This window comes from Callorhinchus milii, unplaced genomic scaffold (assembly GCF_018977255.1).
Source record: "Callorhinchus milii isolate IMCB2004 unplaced genomic scaffold, IMCB_Cmil_1.0 Scaffold12, whole genome shotgun sequence".
Classification (NCBI taxonomy): domain Eukaryota; kingdom Metazoa; phylum Chordata; class Chondrichthyes; order Chimaeriformes; family Callorhinchidae; genus Callorhinchus; species Callorhinchus milii.
The window spans coordinates 14,847,007-14,867,167 of NW_024704753.1; the positions used below are offsets into that span (position 1 = coordinate 14,847,007).

The 20,161-nt window shown below is 42.5% G+C and overlaps 1 protein-coding gene across 1 annotated transcript; it reads left to right on the forward strand.

The window, feature by feature from the left end:
• Positions 1 to 295: 295 nt before the first annotated feature.
• Positions 296 to 7,769, forward strand: LOC103176661. Its single transcript, XM_007890335.2, has 3 exons — positions 296 to 339; positions 4,841 to 5,027; positions 6,579 to 7,769. Exons 1-3 carry the CDS (start codon positions 306 to 308, stop codon positions 6,712 to 6,714), a joined length of 357 nt encoding a protein of 118 aa, XP_007888526.2. The 5' UTR covers positions 296 to 305; the 3' UTR covers positions 6,715 to 7,769.
• The last annotated feature ends 12,392 nt before the right edge of the window (positions 7,770 to 20,161 follow it).

Genomic DNA, 20,161 nt, shown 5'->3' on the forward strand with positions numbered 1-20,161 from the left:
ATTTTGCTCCTCACTACCCAGTGTCAAATGTAACATTAAAGACATTGTTTGCTGCTGTTGCAACTGAGCTACACAACCATGCTACAACCCAGATGACAATTAAAAGAACGAGAGCTTCCAATAACAAGAGCCAAAATTCATATCCTTTTCATTTTAAAGAAAGATTACAACCATAATGCATGTAAAAACTATGTAAAAATTGCTTGCAGATTACTTATAATACATGACGGTCCCTCTTATCATGCCTGCACCAATATTCAATTTTCTCTTCAAATAGTTTCTTCAGAAATGCTAAACGTGTCAAGATGAAAAGAGCACAGAAACTGCTTGGCGCAGACGGTAAGCCTCCAAGAATTAATGCAATGGGTGCAAATCAAACAGCAGAGAGAGAGAGAAATAATTGTTTAACTAACCTTTTGTTATATAGAACATGTTCGAAAGAAAACAATTTCAACAACTGTGGCTGAAATCCAAATAATAAATTGGAACAAATATTTAAGAATAAGTGAATGAAGGCTATTTGCATATTAAAATAAGCTATTATCTACAAGTCGCTGGGGGAACAGTGTGCTATGGTTACAAGATTTTATGGGGTTAGGTTAAAGAGCACGATGGGATTTTCGGATCTTGCACATAAAGTCAATTTATTAGAGGTGAGTATTCTGACCCGTCAAAAATTAAAAAAGGTTAAAAATTGAAGTAAATAATAATAATTATAATAACAATCCTTGCATTTGATATAGCGCTTTTCACGTCAGGAGGACGTCCCAAAGCACTTCACAGAACACACTGTAAAGTGAATTGACTGTATATTTGTGGGCGAACACGGCAGCCAATTGCGCACAGCAATGTCCCACAAACAGTCGTAGATTGAAAATGACCAATTTATTATTGGTTTTGGTTTTTGGAGGGGTTATTATTAGGCGTGTGGAGTAAGAAAATTTGCCCAAAGTTTCGCCCTCTGCCTGGAATTGAACGCAGGTCTCTCGCTTGCAAAGCGAGTGCGCTAACCACTGAACTACAGCACTCCACAAATCTCCACAATCTCCTCCGATGGGCTAGTGGGTAAAGAATGAGCCAGGTAGATAAACCAGTGCAGACCAGAATGTTGCAGGTTCAAATACTGATCTGCATTGAGTTAGTCAGGGCTGCAACTGGTCTTGACACCCCTTGTTTGTGGAGAAGAATATCAGCCAGAGCACCCATACATGTGCTGGAAGATCCAAAGTGTGGGCATCACCTGACATATATACACACACACTCACGCACTCACTTTCGAGGAGGGGTCACTGAATGATCAGGGGTAGGTGCCCTCTCTCCTTCTGTGGTGGAGGTGAGTGGGGTCTCCTTAGAGCTGAGCTGGCTCCAAGGTGATGTATCTGGTAACGTAATGTTGGAATCAACTTAACCCTCTTTCGTGGTCTTGGTAGCCCAGTGCCTGAGCCTAAATACATATGTGGAACTCAGTCTGGTTTGAAGACTCTTAAGCATGATGATAAGTTTCCAGATGTGTGAGCCACCCAGCCGATACACAAAAATCCCCAATCTTGACTGTGTTTTTTTCCCTTCTGAATTCGGGCCTGTGGGTTAAATAGTAGCACCCATACCACCACCCTGACTGAGGTTAGCTGAGTGAGCAGAGCTGAGCAGAGAGGAGCAGGAATGGAACCTTTACAATATGCCAAATGGAGACTGATTGCCCCGTGAACGCTATCTCTGCATTTTCAGCACATTACAAAATTCACAGCTTAAGAGTAAAGAGGTTATGCTGTGAGCAAGTCTGCGATCATGTGTGCCTAACGTGCTTGTACTTTGTTCTTGTGAGTGCACTGCACACCCCTAGCTGTGTACTGTAGGGCACAGATAACTGAGCAGCAGAGCAAAGTTCAAGCAGTTTGCTGTCTGACAAGGTTAACTGAGCTGGAAACACTTGCACCTGCCCCCAGAAGAGATGTTACACTAGGGTGAGTGGAACCACCCTATTTACATGGGATTTGTACTCCAGAGGGAATCAAGCTGAAAGCTCAAGCACAAACCCACTGCGGTCTAAATTAAGTATTCTGCACAGGATAAAAAAACAATAATTTCTGGTGGAAGAGCGGAACATCGGGGTTAATAGAAAACAGCATACAATTCTCAGCAAAATCCACAGGGAATACTCCTAAAATCTCATAGTATTTTGCAAGGCACTGTATTTGTACTGTTACTTATGAACAAAGCCTTCACAAAAAGTTGTTTTCTATACTGTTATAATTTTTTTTGAAACAGCACGATAATATGCAATTGAGATAGCATTAGGGGCTGTGGAAATCCAGACAGACGCGGAACACATGTACAAGGCAGAAAGTCACAGATTCAGGACTGCACCAGGTCCATAGAGTTCACAGGTGAACTCTATGGACCTGGTGCAGTCCTGAATGAAGGTGATATGAAGGTGAAGAGTTCACACAAGGAACGACTGGATGAGGACCTTCTGAAGCAAATTTGGATCATTCTGTCATCCACCTGGCTCGCCCACTCAACAGAATTATCCAGTCAAAAGACTTGAAGTTGCAATGCTAAATAGCCTGGTTCTTTGAGCTGCCAATCACATCATCATACCTTCCTCTCTCCCATCTCTCCAACTGTTAGATAATAACAATTATCCTAGCATTTGATATAGCTCCTTATCTCACCATCAAAACATCTGAAAGCACTTCACAGGATTCACTGTAAAGTAGTTAAACACAACAGCTAATTTGCACACAGCATTACGCCACAAACAGTCATGAAGTAAATGACAAATTCTGAATGTCTCATCCAAAGGATAGCACATCCTGCAGCGCTCCCCTTTGCAATGCACTGGAACATCAGATGGACTATGAGCCCTGACGTGGGGGTGACACAAAAAGGGTGGTTATTCTGGAGGGGTGGGTCTACTTTCTCCAAACCAATCATGTTGTGATTAACCGAGAGATTATGTTAGACTTCCCTTATGTTATACGTAAGCTTGTATATTTGTCATGATACTTCCGTTGTGAAAATAATGGACTATCCATGTTAAACATCTTTGAGCACTGAGCTTTTTTTAAAAAATAAGAACGAGTCCAGCGTCCTGGCCTCAACCACCCTTCCTGACAATCTGTTCTAGTTGTTAATTTCCCTTTGGGTGAAGAAATACATCCTTGTCTCTTTGAAATCGCCTTTTGCAACTCTAAACCTACATCCTCTTGTTTTACCTGTCATGGTGCTCCCTAAATATTGTTCTGGGGTTACTTTTTAAATGCCATTTAAAATGTTATAGACATCTATATGGTCCCTTCTGAGAAGTTTCCTTATACTGGCACACATTTCACCCTGTGCTTATTATAGGAAATTTCATTATAAGCATGGAACATCATGTTCACCCTGAGGTTATTATGTATTTTTCTCAACTGCATTTCAGTTCGAGTCCTCCCTTTAATAAAATATAAGATATATAATACAAAATCCTGAGAATGAACTCCCAGCATTTATAAATGTCTTCGAAAACCAACCTCTGGAGTTCTGAGCACTCCTTTTTTTTAACATTATTTTTGGAAGGAATTATTACCCCCAAATAGTGATCCATCAATCGTCTAACAACCGGGTTCCTACTTACTGCTAGGTAACCAGAGGAGTGTGAAGTAAGGAAACCTGCCCAACATTTTGCCCTGTTGGGAATCGAACCCAGATATTTAACCACTGAGCTGCAACCAACCAACTGGTCCAACCAACTATTCACTAGAGACAGAATAATGGCATAGTTTTTGAATTTGGTACTGTAATCAGGACAAGATAGGTGTGGATCAAGAATCCTCTTTGATTATGTTTGATCTCATCCTTCCAGAATACCCACCCGACTGACTTCCCACAACAGCAAGAAGACATTCCTTAAATACGTTCAACCATATTTCTGTGTAAACTGTTCCTGTTGATTATCCTTTATATAAAGATCAACATTCTGGTGTCTTTCCTATACTTGCCCTGAACGCGGGCCCTTCTCTTGTTGTTCTGGGCATATATGAAAGGATTATACAGGGTGAACAAAAAGTCATGATACCATTACAATGCCTCATGAGTCTTAAAAGAAACAATTTTTTTTAAGCTGAAAGATAAGACTTTTGCACCCACTATACTTCCTTTATCTATCTGAGATTGAATAGTTCTCTGTGAGGCTTTTGCTAACAATCTAAATAAAGATGTGTGGTGGCCTTGAGGCCACTGTTTTCACCTGTATTAACTAACCAGTGTTGAAAGGGTTGATTCAGAGCATGCTGGAGTTGAGGCTATGGGTTTAGTCACTGACTGACTCATCCAAACCTCAAGGTCAGGTGGATGTGACTATGTAGCTGTAAAGATAAGAGAAGCAAAACATCATTCAGGAGTACCTTCAGAGAATTATTATTTGAAGTAAAATTCATTGCATTTTTTTTTGCCACCGATTCCTGGGGCTCTTTCAAATCATCTCTTAATGCATTTAAATTCCTTCATTTGTACAATAAATGCTCGCTAATCACTGTCCCCCAGACTGAGACTAAAAAATATCTTAAAACACATCCAACAACCCTGCAGATTAGTCACTTCATAATTTAAAGAATTGTAAGCTGATGGCTTCTTTTTATAATGACATCAGTAATCACGAGATTCCAGTTAATTCGTTTCTGAATAGCTTTTTAATGCTTGGCTTACTCCACAGGTTGTGTGCACAATAGTAGACGGACGTCTTGCTCCTAATATACAATCAGGATTAACTAAGTCATTTAGGAGGATGTGACTCAATGGCTCTGAGCTACCCTCTGTGTGTACCAAAGTCCACAAATCGCTCTTTCCTTTCTTGAAGGAACAAACTCATGTTGGGGTATTTCCACTGGTGTCAGACAATCTTCCAGTACCTCATCCAAGGGCCATTGCGTCAGCTTCAATATGTCAGCACTCTTGCCTCGGGATCAGAAGATTGTGGGTTCAAGACGCATGTCAGACTTTGAGTACCGGGAGAGTGCTGCATTTTCAGAGGTATCGTCCGTCAGGTGAGACATTAAACCAAGATCCCATCTGCTTCTTTAGAGGAACATGAACGATCTCATGACATTATTCAGAAAGATAAGGAAGTTTCTTCCAGCGTTCTTACCAACAATCTCTCCGGTAAATTAGTGATCCACTTTATGGCTGTTTGTGCACAAATTTGCTGCCAAGTTCACCTACAATTTACACTTTATCAGTAATATGTGACGCACTTTGAGATGCTACTGATGTTTTATCAAATGCAAGGATGATTATTAGTATTATTAATGCACAGATTTATAGATGGGATATGGGTATGCGATAGTTGTGATTGTCGCAGCCGAGCCCAATCCAGCCATTCACACACACTGATCTCTCTTGCTGAGGCAAACTGTAATCAAAAACAACTCTCAAATAGTGCCTGTCACATAGTAGAACATATCAAAGTGCTTCAAACAACAACTTGTCCTTCGTGGAGTCCTGTAGCTCAGTGGTTAGAGCACTCTCTTTGCAAGCCAGAGACCTGAGTTCAATTCAAGGCAGAGGGCGAAACCTTGGGCAAGTTTCCTTACTCCACACAGAGCCTAATAATAATCCCTCCAAAACAAAAAACAATAATAAATTGGTCATTTTCAATCTACGACTGTTTGTGGGACATTGCTGTGCGCAATTGGCTGCCGCGTTCGCCCACAAATATACAGTCAATTCACTTTACAGTGGTTCTGTGAAGCGCTTTGGGACGTCCTCCCGACGTGAAAAGCGCTATATCAAATGCAAGGATTATTATTATTATAGGATTATTATAATAGGTCATCTAGCTTAGTGCAGTCCATCAAACTTTGGACCTTCCATGTCTGACAGACTATTTCACATTGAACAGCGGCTTTACTGAAATGTAACCACTGATGGAGCTACACAATATTAAGTTATGAAAAGAGACCCAGAGACCTAAACCCATTTTATCTATATAACATTACCACCATAACATACTATAATAGCTTTTCGGGGAAGTAGAGGGTACATCATAAAGTCCTTTGGATGAGACATTAAATCAATATGGGGGTAATGCTTGTTCAGATGAACATTAAAAATCACGGCACTACTTGAAAAGAGAAGAGTTTCTCCCAGTGTCCTGACCAACAATCTCCCAAATAAAATGGGCCATTTATTTTATGGCTGTTTGTGGGACATTGCTATGCACAAATTGGCTGCCGTGTTCGCTCTCTCAACATGAAAGGACCTGTATCAATTGTAAGGATTATTGTTATTATTTATAAAGAGTTAGTTGGTCTAAAAACATAACAACTTGCATTTATATAACTCCCCTCAGCAGGGTAGCGTCCCAGAGCGCTTATAACTTATAAATTCATAACTGACCTTCTCAAGTAAAACCAATGGCAAAAGTGTACAGGATCTATCCCACAGGCTGTGAGAATTGGATGATAGAGAATTCATGTCCAGTCCTATCTATGCATGGTGTATCTGGACATTTAAAGTTTAGTCTCGATAACTTGCAGACACATTCTCATTTGACTGTATGCATTAATTCCTCCATTCAAACTCTGTGTTCCTTCCAGAGAAATATTCCTGCTGGTAACCATCTGGCTCCCACTGCACCATTCGACACCTCAAAAACTGTTTATTGGAATCTCAACAGACTCAAAACACTTTCCACACTGTTGCAGCATCACATCCACAAATGCTACAATCTGAGAGACCTCCGCACCCTCTGACGTGTTATGAGATAGTCCATATGGGCCACACTGAGTTCTATTTGTGGTCTGGATTGATCTTTATCGCGTGTGGAAAACAAAATGCTGCATCATCCGTTTGCTTCTTTGGAGAGTTTGTTGTCTGAAAAGGGACATTGCCACTTGCTCAAATGCTTACACGCTGGAAATACCCGAGACTCAAACTGGGCTACAGTTCCTTGTGTTCCGGCATCCAACCAGTTCGGTGGTCAAGCCTGAGCCTATACTCTTCCTAGGTCCGTACTTCCCAGCACGGTTCTTCCATGCTTGCTGGGAGACAGAAATTCGAGACATATGGCATGACTTGCCATAATGCAATTTAAGTGCCTAAATCCCCACCACTATGGAGATTATTCCGCACCATGTATTCTACAGAGCAAATTTATTGATGTGGGCCAGACACCCTTAGTTTTGTGGATATTGTCCCTTGTGGTGCTCAGAAATAACTGTCGTGCAATATCACGTACGAACAGGATTGCACTGAATGTACAAATAAATGAAACAGTTAAATTGCATTCTCCCAAGTCAAAAACATACAGAAAGAAATTCGCAAAGGGTTTTGAACAGTTCAGAATAGTACTGTACTAGTCCGGTGTTTTGGGATGTCCACACGTGAAAGGCGCTATACAAATGTAATTTGTTGTTTGTTGTTGTACTTAGCCCACACAAACACATTTACCACCTGGATTGCAGAGTGAAATGACCTGTTATTTTGGGCAGTGAGTCAGCACTGAGGCTCCATCACAATATGGGAGTGCAGTGCATCAGTGTGGGTGTGGGTGGTGAGAAAAGGATTGGGTTTATCTGAAACACAAAGTTGACGACTGCCTTCACTGTGCACATTGGTACCAGTTATAATCCTGGTCAGCTCAGTTAGAGGCACTGGCTTTGGAATGAGGCGGGTCCATTCAGTCCTTCGCTGTTTCAAAGCTGATAAAATGACTACCATGTCTCTTATTTCTGTAAATTTCTCTCTGGGGACTTACAAATAATTATAATGCAATATTAATATACTGTATGATCATCGTTGTGTAATTGTGTGTGAGATTTTTATGGCATTTTTTAAAAAATACAAGGGGTCATTGCCATTGATTTACATACTTGCAAGTCAGAAATCCATGAGTTTAAAGGAGGTACATTGAAAAATTATCTTGCAGAGGGGAGGGAATAGCAGGATCTCTTTGGGCTGAACTAAGTCAAGTAGGACTACAGTAACTTAATTATTGGCGATGTCATCGGCAACAATTAATCTCAATGGTCATGGATTAGGGAGAGAAAGATCAGCTAGCGACCTTGCTCCCTGTCCCTCCTGGAAAGCATGTTTGTGAGGACAGGGGGTGATACACTCTACGGTCAAGTATGCTGTCAACATGGTAACATCGGGAGTCCTGTAGCTCAGTGGTTAGAGCACTCGCTTTGCAAGCGAGACATCTGGGTTCAATTCCAGGCAGAGCAAAACCTTAGGCAAGTTTCCTTACTCCACACACCTAATAATAGTCCCTCCAAAACAAAGCAATAATAAATTGCTCATTTTCAATCCACAATTGTTTGTGGGACACTGCTGTGCGCAATTGGCTGCCGCTTTTCGCCCACAAATATACAGTCAATTCACTTTACAGGCTATTCTGTGAAGCGCTTTGAGACGTCGAGAAGACATGAAAAGCGCTATTTCAAATGTAAGGATTATTATTATTATTTTATTATAACGTTCACACCTAAGAAGACCACCAGAGCAAGTACCTGTATCTCAAAAGAAGGGAAAAGAAGTCAAACAACTTTAAGGACAGGAGGTAAGGCAAGAAGAGATTTGATACAGGAAAATAGAGTTGTTAAAGACTTTATATTTCTAACTTTTTGCTGCTATCTTTATTTTTTTCTTCTGGTCCTACTGACTTCCCCTGTGATGGTCAGCAGTTTCTGCAGTCCAACTGTTTGTTTTGAAAGACCCTCTATAAATGTAATTTTGTTGTTGTTGTTTTCTGAAGAAGAATCTTACAAGAACCACTAACCTTTCTCGTTCAGACCTCGATTCACCTGCTGTGAATTGCCAGCCTTTTCCTGTTCATTTCTGAGGAGCTTCAGGGACTGGCTTTGGATGAACAAGCAGCTGATTAGCATAACTAAAGATGAGTACGGAGGCAATTATTCTGCTGCTTAAGTGTGCATTGTGCAAAACTATCCAATTAAAAATAAAATTATCTTTATTATATGCTCCGTGGACAAAAGACGAAGGTGTAATGTAATAGTGTGTAGACTCTCCAGTTTGAAGAGAGAGAGAAAGAGAAGACTGCTTCCTCCATTTGTGTCCCCTTTTAAAAAAGGTCCCAATCTCAACCTAATGGTATCATGTATTTTGAAGGGGGTAAGAAAGAATGAGAAAAGCTTGAATCTGTGTCGCTTAGCATCTACTGCAATGATGTAAATGCACTAAATAAAGAGCTTTCTTCTGCATGTTTGACAGATAAGCTACTGTCTAGCTCAACTTGTTGAAATCCACCGCAATGGATAGACATTGTTATATATAGCCTGTCCCTGTTATAACACACTCCAGTATCGCTTGGGCCTATTTATAGCATGGTCGTACTGGGAATCCATGGTATATCTGACATGTCCATTGATGGCTTTCTGCACATTGTGACAGTAATGATCCCAAAAAATGACCAGTGGCCATTTTTTAACCTGACTGTTGTAACACAACCTGAGTTTATGGACTTTCTGTATTGACTGTAAGATGACCATCTTGTCCAGCTCACTAATAAGATTTATCAATGCTGATGTGTTCTTAAAGTAAATAAGTAATTAGCTGTACAAGCACCATGCAGCGCTGATATTTATATATGTTAACCAGTCCACACCATGCCATTCTGATCACAAGTCTTCGAAAAGCATGTGGTAAAACTAAACAATAAATAAACAAATAAACAATAAACTTGCCTTAAAAATACCACCTGACCTGTTGCAAGACAGAGAAACAAACCCCATTTTTAAGACAATTTTGCAGAAAAAAATACAAAATAACAGTACCTTATCTTGTCAAAACTTGTTAAATTTGAATTTAAGCTCTTTGACTTTTTCTGTAATGTGTGTATATTGTATTTGTAAGAAAATGTGACAGCCAATTTGTGCACAACAATGTTCCAAAACAGCTATAAAGTGGATCATTAATTTATCAAGGGGATTGTTGGGTGGGAAACTGGGAGACACTCCTTGGGTCTTCTTAAACTGTGCCATGTGATGTTTTTTACGTCCTCCTGAATAGGCAGACGGGATTTCAGTATAACTTCTCATCCAAAGGAAATGCTGTGCTCCTTCCTCAGCACTGCACTGGAGCATCAACCAAGTCTGTGAGCTCAAAGCCCCAGAGAAAGCAGAATAGCTGAAACATAGAATGTTTCTTATCACATTGCAATTAATTTGCTGTGCTCTGTTGTAACCACACAGAAGATAAATTGTGTGATAAACAGATTGCTCGAGACAGAAGCATTAACCCACATCAAGCTGGTCATTTGTGCACACGGCTCTCACTGTTCTAACCATAGGGAGCCTGAAACTACCCTGTGCAGAGACATCTCAAACTCCTCAAAGGCCAGATCAAAAACCATAGCATTCCTGAATGCTATAAAACGTCAAAGGTAAACATCCAATCAGTAATATATATTGCGCATATTTGTGAATACTGCACCTTCCAAAAAGACAGGGAGAGAGAATGAGAGAAACAGTGAGAAAGAGAAAGGGAAATAAACAGAGAGAGAGAGAGAGAGGGGGGGACAAAGAAAATAAAATAGAAAGCACATAAGACAAAAAGTAATGAATAAATCTGTAAGATCCTCATTGTACACATCTGTAAGTACCTTGTAAGTTGAATGACATATTTTTCCTTAACTCAGGAAAACATGTAAATCTTGTACAAATCAGTTTAAATATATACAGACAGGAACGGAACATTCTGGAACCCTCGTCAGTGAGCGAGTCAGACCGGGAAGCAGAGTCAGGCTATCGCCTCACACCCGGGCTGTTTACCTGCCTATCTCACTCATGGGCTGATTGAGCAGCTGGCGATTTCCAGACGGTTCCACTGTTTATCCACAGCTAATATACAATCACAACTAAATCACAAAACATGAAATGTTAAGCAAAAACATAATGCAGAATAAAAATAATGAAATAATAATCCTTGCATTTGATATAGCGCTTTTCACGTCTTCTCGACGTCTCAAAAGCGCTTGACAGAAATAGACTGTCAAGTTAATTGACGGCATATTTGTGGGCGAAACACGGCAGCCAATTGCGCACAACGGCGTCCCACAAACAGTCGTGGATCGAAACGACCAATTTCTTATCGTTTTTTTTGAGGGATTATTGTCAGGCGTGTGGAGTAAGGTAACTTGCCCAAGGTTTCGCCCCGACCTGCCGGAAATCGAACCCAGGTCTCTCGCTTGCATGTGATCCTCGACCGAGTGAAAGGGTTGTCTGTGAAACTATAAAAAAAGGAACACAGGCAAGATCTCTGACCATACTTGCCTCCCTAAAACACGCATTTTCTGTTGGGGGTCGTGGGCGGGGGGGGGGAAGAAATAGCACAATGAATATCAATGTAGAATAGGTATCTGACTAACTATTGCCCCCACCCCTAGCCCAGGAACATTGAGGTCAATTGGAGTAACCCCCAGTGCTGCCTTACTAATCAAGCATCTATTCTTCCTGATCAAAACAACACATATACATCGACAATGTTTTATAAATGCTGTTGGTGCGTGTTTTGTGCAACAGATCATGGCGCCACACTCTCTGTTTAGTAACCTGTTGAAGTGTTTGTGAGTCCCTCTCTCTTTATCACACGCACCATCCCTTAACTAGAAACATTGACTTGTCAGGTGTCCTTTTCAGTTGAGCTGAGTACCGCAAGATTGCAATGGGCTCTTTTTGACAAGGGTCCAAGTTAGGAGAACAATAAGGGAAATAACTGTCTCATTCTATAAGCATGCGGCCTTCATCAAATTCACGTTTTTATCCTTTAATCAGATTGAAGCATGTTGTTTCTTATCCAGAACTATATTGGGATAGGCTTGTAACAAGCTGGGATGCTCCTTTGGCGCTTTGCAGAGACAGACAATACTGTTTGATTGATTGTCCTCCTGCTATAATCTGATGGAAAATTAGATAAAACACTAAACGCACTGGTTTGTTATTCCCAGGAGGATGGATGATCCTCCTCGAGTAAGAATTGCCTCACAGCAGCTTTGATGCTGCTTAGAACTTGACTATTTTGCCTACAAAATACACAGTCAGTCCGCTTTACAATATATTCTGTGAAGTGTTTTGAGATGTCTCAATGATATGATAAGACTCTATATCAAATGCAAGGATCATTATTATTGTTAATAGCTCAAATCTGCAGCAACGAACCAAATATAACCATCTGATTTTATCTATTGGGGGGCACCCAGGGTGTCATAGCATGGGTTCGAGGAAATATCATTCAAGATGTTGCTGCCCAGTGTGAAACTAACCAGAATGGTCCTATGTTTGCTTTTCAGTCTGTGCTAAACTAAAGATGGGGCAGCATCAAACGTGTCACAAGACTGCTAACCTGAGCTGGAGAAGGAGGGGGAGAAAATCAGTAATGGGACTGTTTCTGATTGCTGCATGCTGGAACAATGTTCATGAGGGTATTGAGTAATGTTGGCTGTGATGCCTTCACCATAATCAAATAATGTGCCAACACTCAGTGTCCAGGCTCATATATGAGTACAATAGTGGGTTCCCTGTGCCCATGGAACTACACCTCAGTCATTTTAGGAGAAGAAGGGAAAAATTGGAAGAGGGGGAATGTATTCAGCTTAATAACCTCACACTTTCTAGGCTGCTCTAGAGATGGTGTAGCACACTGGAGCAAGAGAAATCTAACTTGATGCTATCAATACAGTTCCACAAAGAAACAAAACCCAAGCTCAATTTCTGCACTGAGATGCTGTTGTCTGTATGGAGGTCGTAAGTTTCCCCAGAATAAAAATGCAAGTGAGAGTCACTGTCACAATCACACTCTCAAGTCTTTCCTACTAGCTGGTTAACAGTGGTAATGGTAGATCGATGTAACAGATCACCTCACATTTACTTTCTCAACCGTAAGCCCTGTTTGCCCAGAGAAACCAGAAAACAGAGAAAAAAAGAATGGAAACGAGATTGTGCCACAGTCTATAAATCTGCTACACACTCTGTCGGAATCCATGGAACAGAGTTTGAGAGATGCGTTTTAAAGCAAGTCCCTCTGGCAGTTCAGGTAGCTGTTGTAACTTCATATCACATCATGTTTAAACATCCAAGTGTCACTCTATGGGATTGATGATTGCTTACTTTTGTTAAAAAAAAGTAACTGATTCTGATGCACGTCATTCTTTTAAATGGAATCACAATCTGTGTCACTCTTGCAAATCATTAATGCCATTCCGGTTGCCCGCCCCATGATGACAGCTCTTAAAACACTGATAACAATTTCATAGAGTAGTACAATGCAACAGAGGTACATGGTGCATTCATTCATTCAAAAGGAGTTGCAGTGTAGTAAGCATTCCCCTGGAACAATCTCTCGCAGAGAAATATCAGCACCACTGACAAACTAACTGGGGATTCGAAGGCTTTAAAAGAGGATTTAGTAAAATCTCCTTTGTTTCCAAAACACATAATTCAGTGGCTTCAAGTCCTCCATCCAACCACGTTGCACCTCCCAGCTGGGGGCATTGGATAATGATCAGGTTGATATTCATCTCCCGAAACCAGAGCACAAAGGCAAATAGTAGGCAGACCCTAAAATTGCCCCAATTTAGATGAGTTAGCTTAATGCAAACCGGGAATTGGACCAGTAATTTTCTCGTCAATGTTGGCCCAGTATTGCAAAAAGTGTCTTAATTTTCAAACCCATTGTGTGTTAATGTGTGACAATTCAAAACACTTCAAAAGAAAAAAAAACTACAAGAGACTGCAACAGCTTGGAACGTTGCTTAGTATCACTAAAGAGAAAAAAAATGCTTTGTGACTGTTCAACTGCTCATTAGTTACACTGCTTTTCCACCCCAGTACCCAAATTGGCTGTGGCTGTGGCTGAATTCCCATATCAGATCACAGGTGATTAGTTTATATGTCGATTATTGTCTCTCTTAAACAACAACAACAACAACAACAACAAGATTCCATTTATAGAGCGCCTTTCACGTCAGGAGGACGTCCCAAAGCGCTGCACAGTTGGGTCATGACCCGAGCAGGGGGGAAATGGTCAGGGTGAGGGGAGGGAAGGGAGGGAGAGAGGAGGGGGGAAATGGTCAGGGTGAGGGGAGGGAAGGGAGGGAGCGAGGAGGAGGAAGAGAATCGAGAGGGGAGCTGAAGGCTCGGTCAAAGAGAAAGGTTTTGAGACCGGCCTTGAAGGAGGAAAGGGAGGAAGCGGCGAAGGCACTGGGGGATGGAGTTCCAGAGCCTGGGGCTGAGAGGCTGAAGGCCCGACCACCGATGGTAGGGCGGTTGGGGCGGGGGACGTGGAGCAGACCGGAGCCAGAGGAACGGAGGGTACGGGCAGGTAGGTAGGGGGATAGTAGGTTGGAGAGGTAGGAGGGAGCAAGGCCGTGAATGGCCTTGTAGGTGAGGATGAGGATCTTGAAATCAATCCTCTGGGGGATGGGGAGCCAGTGGAGGCGAGCGAGGGTGGGAGTGATGTGGTCGCGAAGCCTGGTGCGGGACAGTACACGAGCTGCAGAGTTCTGAATGACCTGCAGCTTGTGGAGGGAGGTGCCGGGAAGGCCGGCGAGGAGAGAGTTCCCATAGTCCAGCCTTGAGGTGACAAAGGCGTGAACCAGGGTTTCAGCAGCGTGAGGGGTGAGGTAGTGCCGTAATCTGGCGATATTCCGGAGGTGATGGAAGGCGGTGCCAGTTGTGGTGCGGATGTGAGGGAGAAAGGACAGCTCAGGGTCGAACAAAACGCCGAGGTTCCTGACTGGCTTTGAGAGGTGGAGAGTGCAGCCTTGGATGCTGATGGTGTCAGCGCCTGAGGTGCGGAGGCGCTGACGTGAGCCAATCAGGAGGGCCTCGGTTTTTCGCACGTTGAGCTGAAGAAAGTTGTCTCTCGTCCAGGACTCGATGTCGGACAGGCAGCTGTCAGGACATCGGTGGTCGTGGAGTTGAGAGTAGAGGAGGAAAGGTAGAGTTGGGTGTCATCCGCATACATGTGGAAGTTAACCCCATGTTTGCGGATGATGTCACCAAGGGGGAGCATATAGAGGGTGAAGAGGAGGGGACCGAGGACAGAGCCCTGAGGGACACCACATGAGACAGTACGGGGGGTGGAGGAGAAGCCATTCGTTGAGACGAAGTGAAGACGGTGGGAAAGGTAAGAGCTAAACCATTCAAGGACAGTGCCTTGAAGGTTGAGGTGGGAGGACAAGCGGTGGAGTAGGATAGCGTGGTCGACCGTATCGAATGCTGCCGATAGGTCGAGGAGGACGAGGAGACAGAGGGAGCCCTGGTCACAGATAGTCAGGATATCATTGGTGACCTTGACCAGGGCAGTTTCTGTGCTATGAGCAGCACGGAAACCTGACTGAAGGGGTTCAAAAAGAGAATGGGTGGAGAGGAAAGAGCGCAGTTGGGAGGCGACAACTCTTTCCAAGACCTTGGAGAGAAAGGGGAGGTTGGAGATGGGCCGGTAGCTTGATAGCTGCGACGCATCAAGGGAGGGTTTTTTCAGGGTGGGCGTGATGATGGCAGTTTTTAATGGAATGGGGACAGAGCCAGAGGAGAGGGACAGGTTTATGATGTCAGTGATGTGTGGGGCAAGAAAATGGAGCTGGGAGATAAGGAGTGGAGTGGGGATGGGGTCAAGGGAGCAGGTGGTTGGTTTTAGGGATAGGATGAGTTCAGTGACAGAGGGTGGGGAAACGGGTACGAAGGTGTGTAGGGGAGGATGGGTAGGAGTCGGAGTGTGGGAGGGAAGGGGTGGGTGGTGGGTGGAAGTTGGAGGGGAAGTGACCGCGGAGCGGATTCCCTTGATCTTGGAGGTATTGACTCCTTGTTAGGTATGATTCCATGAACGTCACACGTCCTCTATTAAGTTACCCAACTGTTCTTTCTTCCATGTATGACCCTTGGCGGTAAGAGTCGGTTATTCGCCCACCGAAGGGCATCACAGCCTGTCTTCACCCAATGTCCACACTCACCTCAGAAATGGGTCAGCAAATAGCAATCAGTCATAGGAATAAAGGTTGATATTCCCTAAACCTTAGGCAGAGGAAATCAGCCAGGACTCTTATCTTAATTGGTCCTTAATGTAGTTCCCTGCTCGCACCCCAGAGGAGCCTGTAGCTCAGTGTTAGAGCACTTGCTTTGCAAGCGAGAGATCTGGGTTCGATTCCCGGCAGGGTGAAACCTTGAGCAAGTTTTCTTATTCCACACGCCTAATAATAATCCCTCCAAAAAACAATAATAAATTGGTTATTTCAATCCACAACTGTTTGTGGGACGCTGTTGTGCGCAATTGGCTGCCGTATTTTGCCCACAAATATACAGTTAATTCACTTTGCAGTCTGTTCTGTGAAGCGCTTTGAGACGTCTAGGAGACGTGAAAAGCACTATATCAAATGCAAGGATTATTATTATTATTTTCAGCTAAATTAGCCCCGAGCTAGGATTGGAGCCTATGAGCTTCTGTTCTGTGGTTTGGTACAGTGATGGGCATTTTGTTTACCCATCAGCACAGATGTTGAATACTGATGAGCATTTTGTTTACCCATCAGGCAGCGTTACTGATGACGAATGACTCAAAATGTTACATTTACTGATTCTTTACCATTCCAGCAACTGTCCGTCCCCCAATCTTTACCGCTTTGCAGTAATTAGTTTGGTGCAGACAACGTGGAAAGTGGCAGATTTCATAAGCCAGGCAAGCTATATGGGCTGATTGCTTTGCATTTACCAGTAATAGTTGACATTTTAAAACAGACGAGATACAAATATTGTGACAGCAAAAGAAAATACCTGTGGAAAAAGGCTATTGAACCTGCTCCTCGGAGCCCCAAATGCTCTTCAGAGCCACAAATGCCGCGCGTGTGTTTTTGTGGTGGAATGGAAAATGATTTGCATTGCCGTGTGTTCTCTCATTCTAACCCTGTGTGCTTTGGGTTTGAGCAGAGCATAATCCTTCCAGTCTGTATGTGCAATGTTATAAACCAGAGGCTTGTTCAGAATTTCTTATATGAAAAAATCTTTGTCGTTCACTGTGCTGGTTTACATCCGGTCGTCGAATGTGGCAATTGAGCTATACCTGCCAGGAATCCATGGTTTGTGCTTAGTTTTCTGTCGCTCAGCTGGATTGCTGAAATCAATACCCTCCCTCTAATAGGGAAAAGAAAAACTTAACTCCTGAATACTATCCAATGACCCCTGCTTAAAATTACGTGTCTTGAAACTGTCAGGACTCAGGATCTGGCTCAAGTTGTGATGGTCTCCCAGGCTCTGGACTGTCCAGGCCCTGATTATCCAATCCCTGATTGTCCAACACCCTGGGAAATCCTGTCCTCTTCCAGTGTCTTCAAAACCACACATTCCAACAAGTGCCACTGGATAGCAATATCGGAATAACACTCCACTGATTTTTGCCTTCTCTTCTGTAGCCCAGGGTCCCTGAGCCTAATAATAGCACCTCAACAACTGCTCTGGCTGAGATCGATAAAGATTCAAACCTGTGACCTTCTGGTCTATAAGCAAGTCCTACAACACTGACCCATAAGAAGCTATCACGGATCGCACATTATTCTTCAAAGATTTTACAATATTTTCCCAAACATTCAAAGCACTAAAATATAATTCCTGGACACTTGCTATTTTCCAACTTGTACGAGTCTTATGTGTCTGATTTGTAGTCATACCGTGTTTCCTGGTCTCCTGATGTATAAGCTTCCTAACAGAAAATAGTTCAGAGAGGTGGTTAAGTGCTTGTTAGTGGTTGGCTCCCTGGAGTCACTGAAGTTGTTGTCACAATGATTGATGGCGCTGTGATAGAAACTATGTCCCCGCATATACTGCAGCCAGCAAAGTAGTCAAAAAGTGGGTAGAAGTAACGATACAGATCCCTCTCTTTATCCATTTTATCCGCTGGGTAATCAACAATTTTCTTTCTTTCAATAAAAAATATATAATCTCATCCAATTTTCTTCTCTCCTATTCCGAAGGTACTTACTTATTACATGGGTACAGGTGCCCTTCTACCTCGCACTCAAATGGTTGATCTTCACGTATGAAGCTAGATAACCGTGTACCAGTGTGCCAGGCTATTCAACCGGTATCACAGCTGAGTCCAATCATATCAGTATGGGAGGAATCTGCATTTCAATAAAGGGTAAGGACAATGGATAGCAATCAGACGCAGTAACTCTGACTTATCCCCCTCAGTAGGACTGAGGCCAGTTTACATGTCCCCACAAGGCCCTGGCACATCACAACATTGACATTTCTCATGATCTCAGCCTTAAGTTCATCGTATTCAAATTTAAAATTCCATATTAATTTGAAAGAAAATTTTAAACCGGCTTCCAAATTAAGATTGAATTAAAATTTTTCAAACATCCGCACAATACAGGTCAATCCCATCATTAAGTGCCTCACTGGAGTAAAGGGCTGCTTTTAAGTCAAGAGCCCTGTAGCCCTGTAATTGCCACAAATAGAATCATAGAATATTATAGTGCAGAAGGACATTCGGCCCATCATACTTGTGCCGGGTCTTTGGAGGAGCTACTCAATCAGTCGCACTACCTAGCTCTTTCCCCATATCCTTGCAAATTTTTTCTCTTCAAGTACCTATCCAATTGCCTTTTGGAAGTTATTATTGAATCTGTTTCCACTACCCTTTCAGGCAGTGCATTCCAGACTGTGTCAACTCTCTACGTAAAAAATGTTCTCCTCATCTCCCCTCTAGTTATTTTGCCAATTACCTTGAATCTATGTCACCTGGTTACTGACCCACCTGCCAGTGGAAACAGTTTCTTCCTCTGTCAAAACCCCTTCATAATTTTGAACACCTCTATTAAATCTCTCCTTAACTTTCTCTGCTCTAAGGAGAACAATCCCAGCTTTTCTATTCTCTCCACATAACTAAAGTCCCTCATCCCTGGTACCATTCTGATAAATCTCCTCTGCACCCTCTCCAATGTCTTGATATCCTTCCTAAAGTGTGGTGCCCAGTGACTTATAAAGGTTTAGCCGAATTTCCTTGATTTTGTACTTTATGCCTCTATTTATAAGGCCAAGGATCCCATACACTTTTTTAACAGCTCTATCAACCTGTCCTGCCACCTTCAAAGACCTGTGTATGTGAATCCCAAGGTCACCCTGCTCTTGTATCCCCTTTAAAACAGTACCATTTATTGTATATTGCCTCTCCTCATTCTTCCTCCCAAAATGTATCCTCCACATTTCTCTGCATTAAGCTTCATCTGCCATGTGTCTGCCCATTTCACTAGTCTGTCTATGTCCTCCTGTAGTCTGCTACCATCCTCCTCACTGTTTACCACGTTCCCAAGTTTTGTGGAGTCCTGTAGCTCAGTGGTTAGAGCACTTGCTTTGCAAGTGAGAGACCTGAGTTCAATTCCAGGCAGAGGGCGAAACCTTGGGCAAGTTTCCTTACTCCACACAGAGCCTAATAATAATCCCTCCAAAACCAAAAACAATAATAAATTGGTGATTTTCAATCTACGACTGTTTGTGGGACATTGCTGTGCGCAATCCGCGTTCGCCCACAAATATACAGTCAATTCACTTTACAGTGTGTTCTGTGAAGCGCTTTGGGACGTCCTCCCGACGTGAAAAGCGCTATATCAAATGCAAGGATTATTATTATTATTATCTGCAAACTTAAAAAAGTCCAAGTCATTTATGTATATCAAAAAGAGCAGTGGACCCGATAGCGACCCTTTGTGGACACCTCTGTAGACTTCCCTCCAGTCTGAAAAACAACCATTCACGACTATCCTCTGCTTTCTATCTCCCAGCTAATTTTGTATCAATGCTGCCACTATCTCTTTTATTCCATGGGCTTCAATTTTGCTAACTAGTCTATAGGTTCAATCCATTTCTGGTGTCCAGAGCTAAAAATGCACAGAAAGCACCCCCGATGTCACATGCAAGAAATGATGCAAGCATTGCACTCCCTTTTAATACTGCATCTGAGACTTTGGACCTAGGCGACCGTATCACAATGGAGTTGCCTTGTATCAAATACAAGTATTATTATTAATATTAAAACAATAATCTTAAGTCTACGATTGTGGAATATTTAATGCCTCAAGAGACTCAGGACATACTAGCAACTACTAGCAACTGAATTGGAGACCATAATGACCTTAATAACTTGAACAATTCACGGGAAGTGGTAA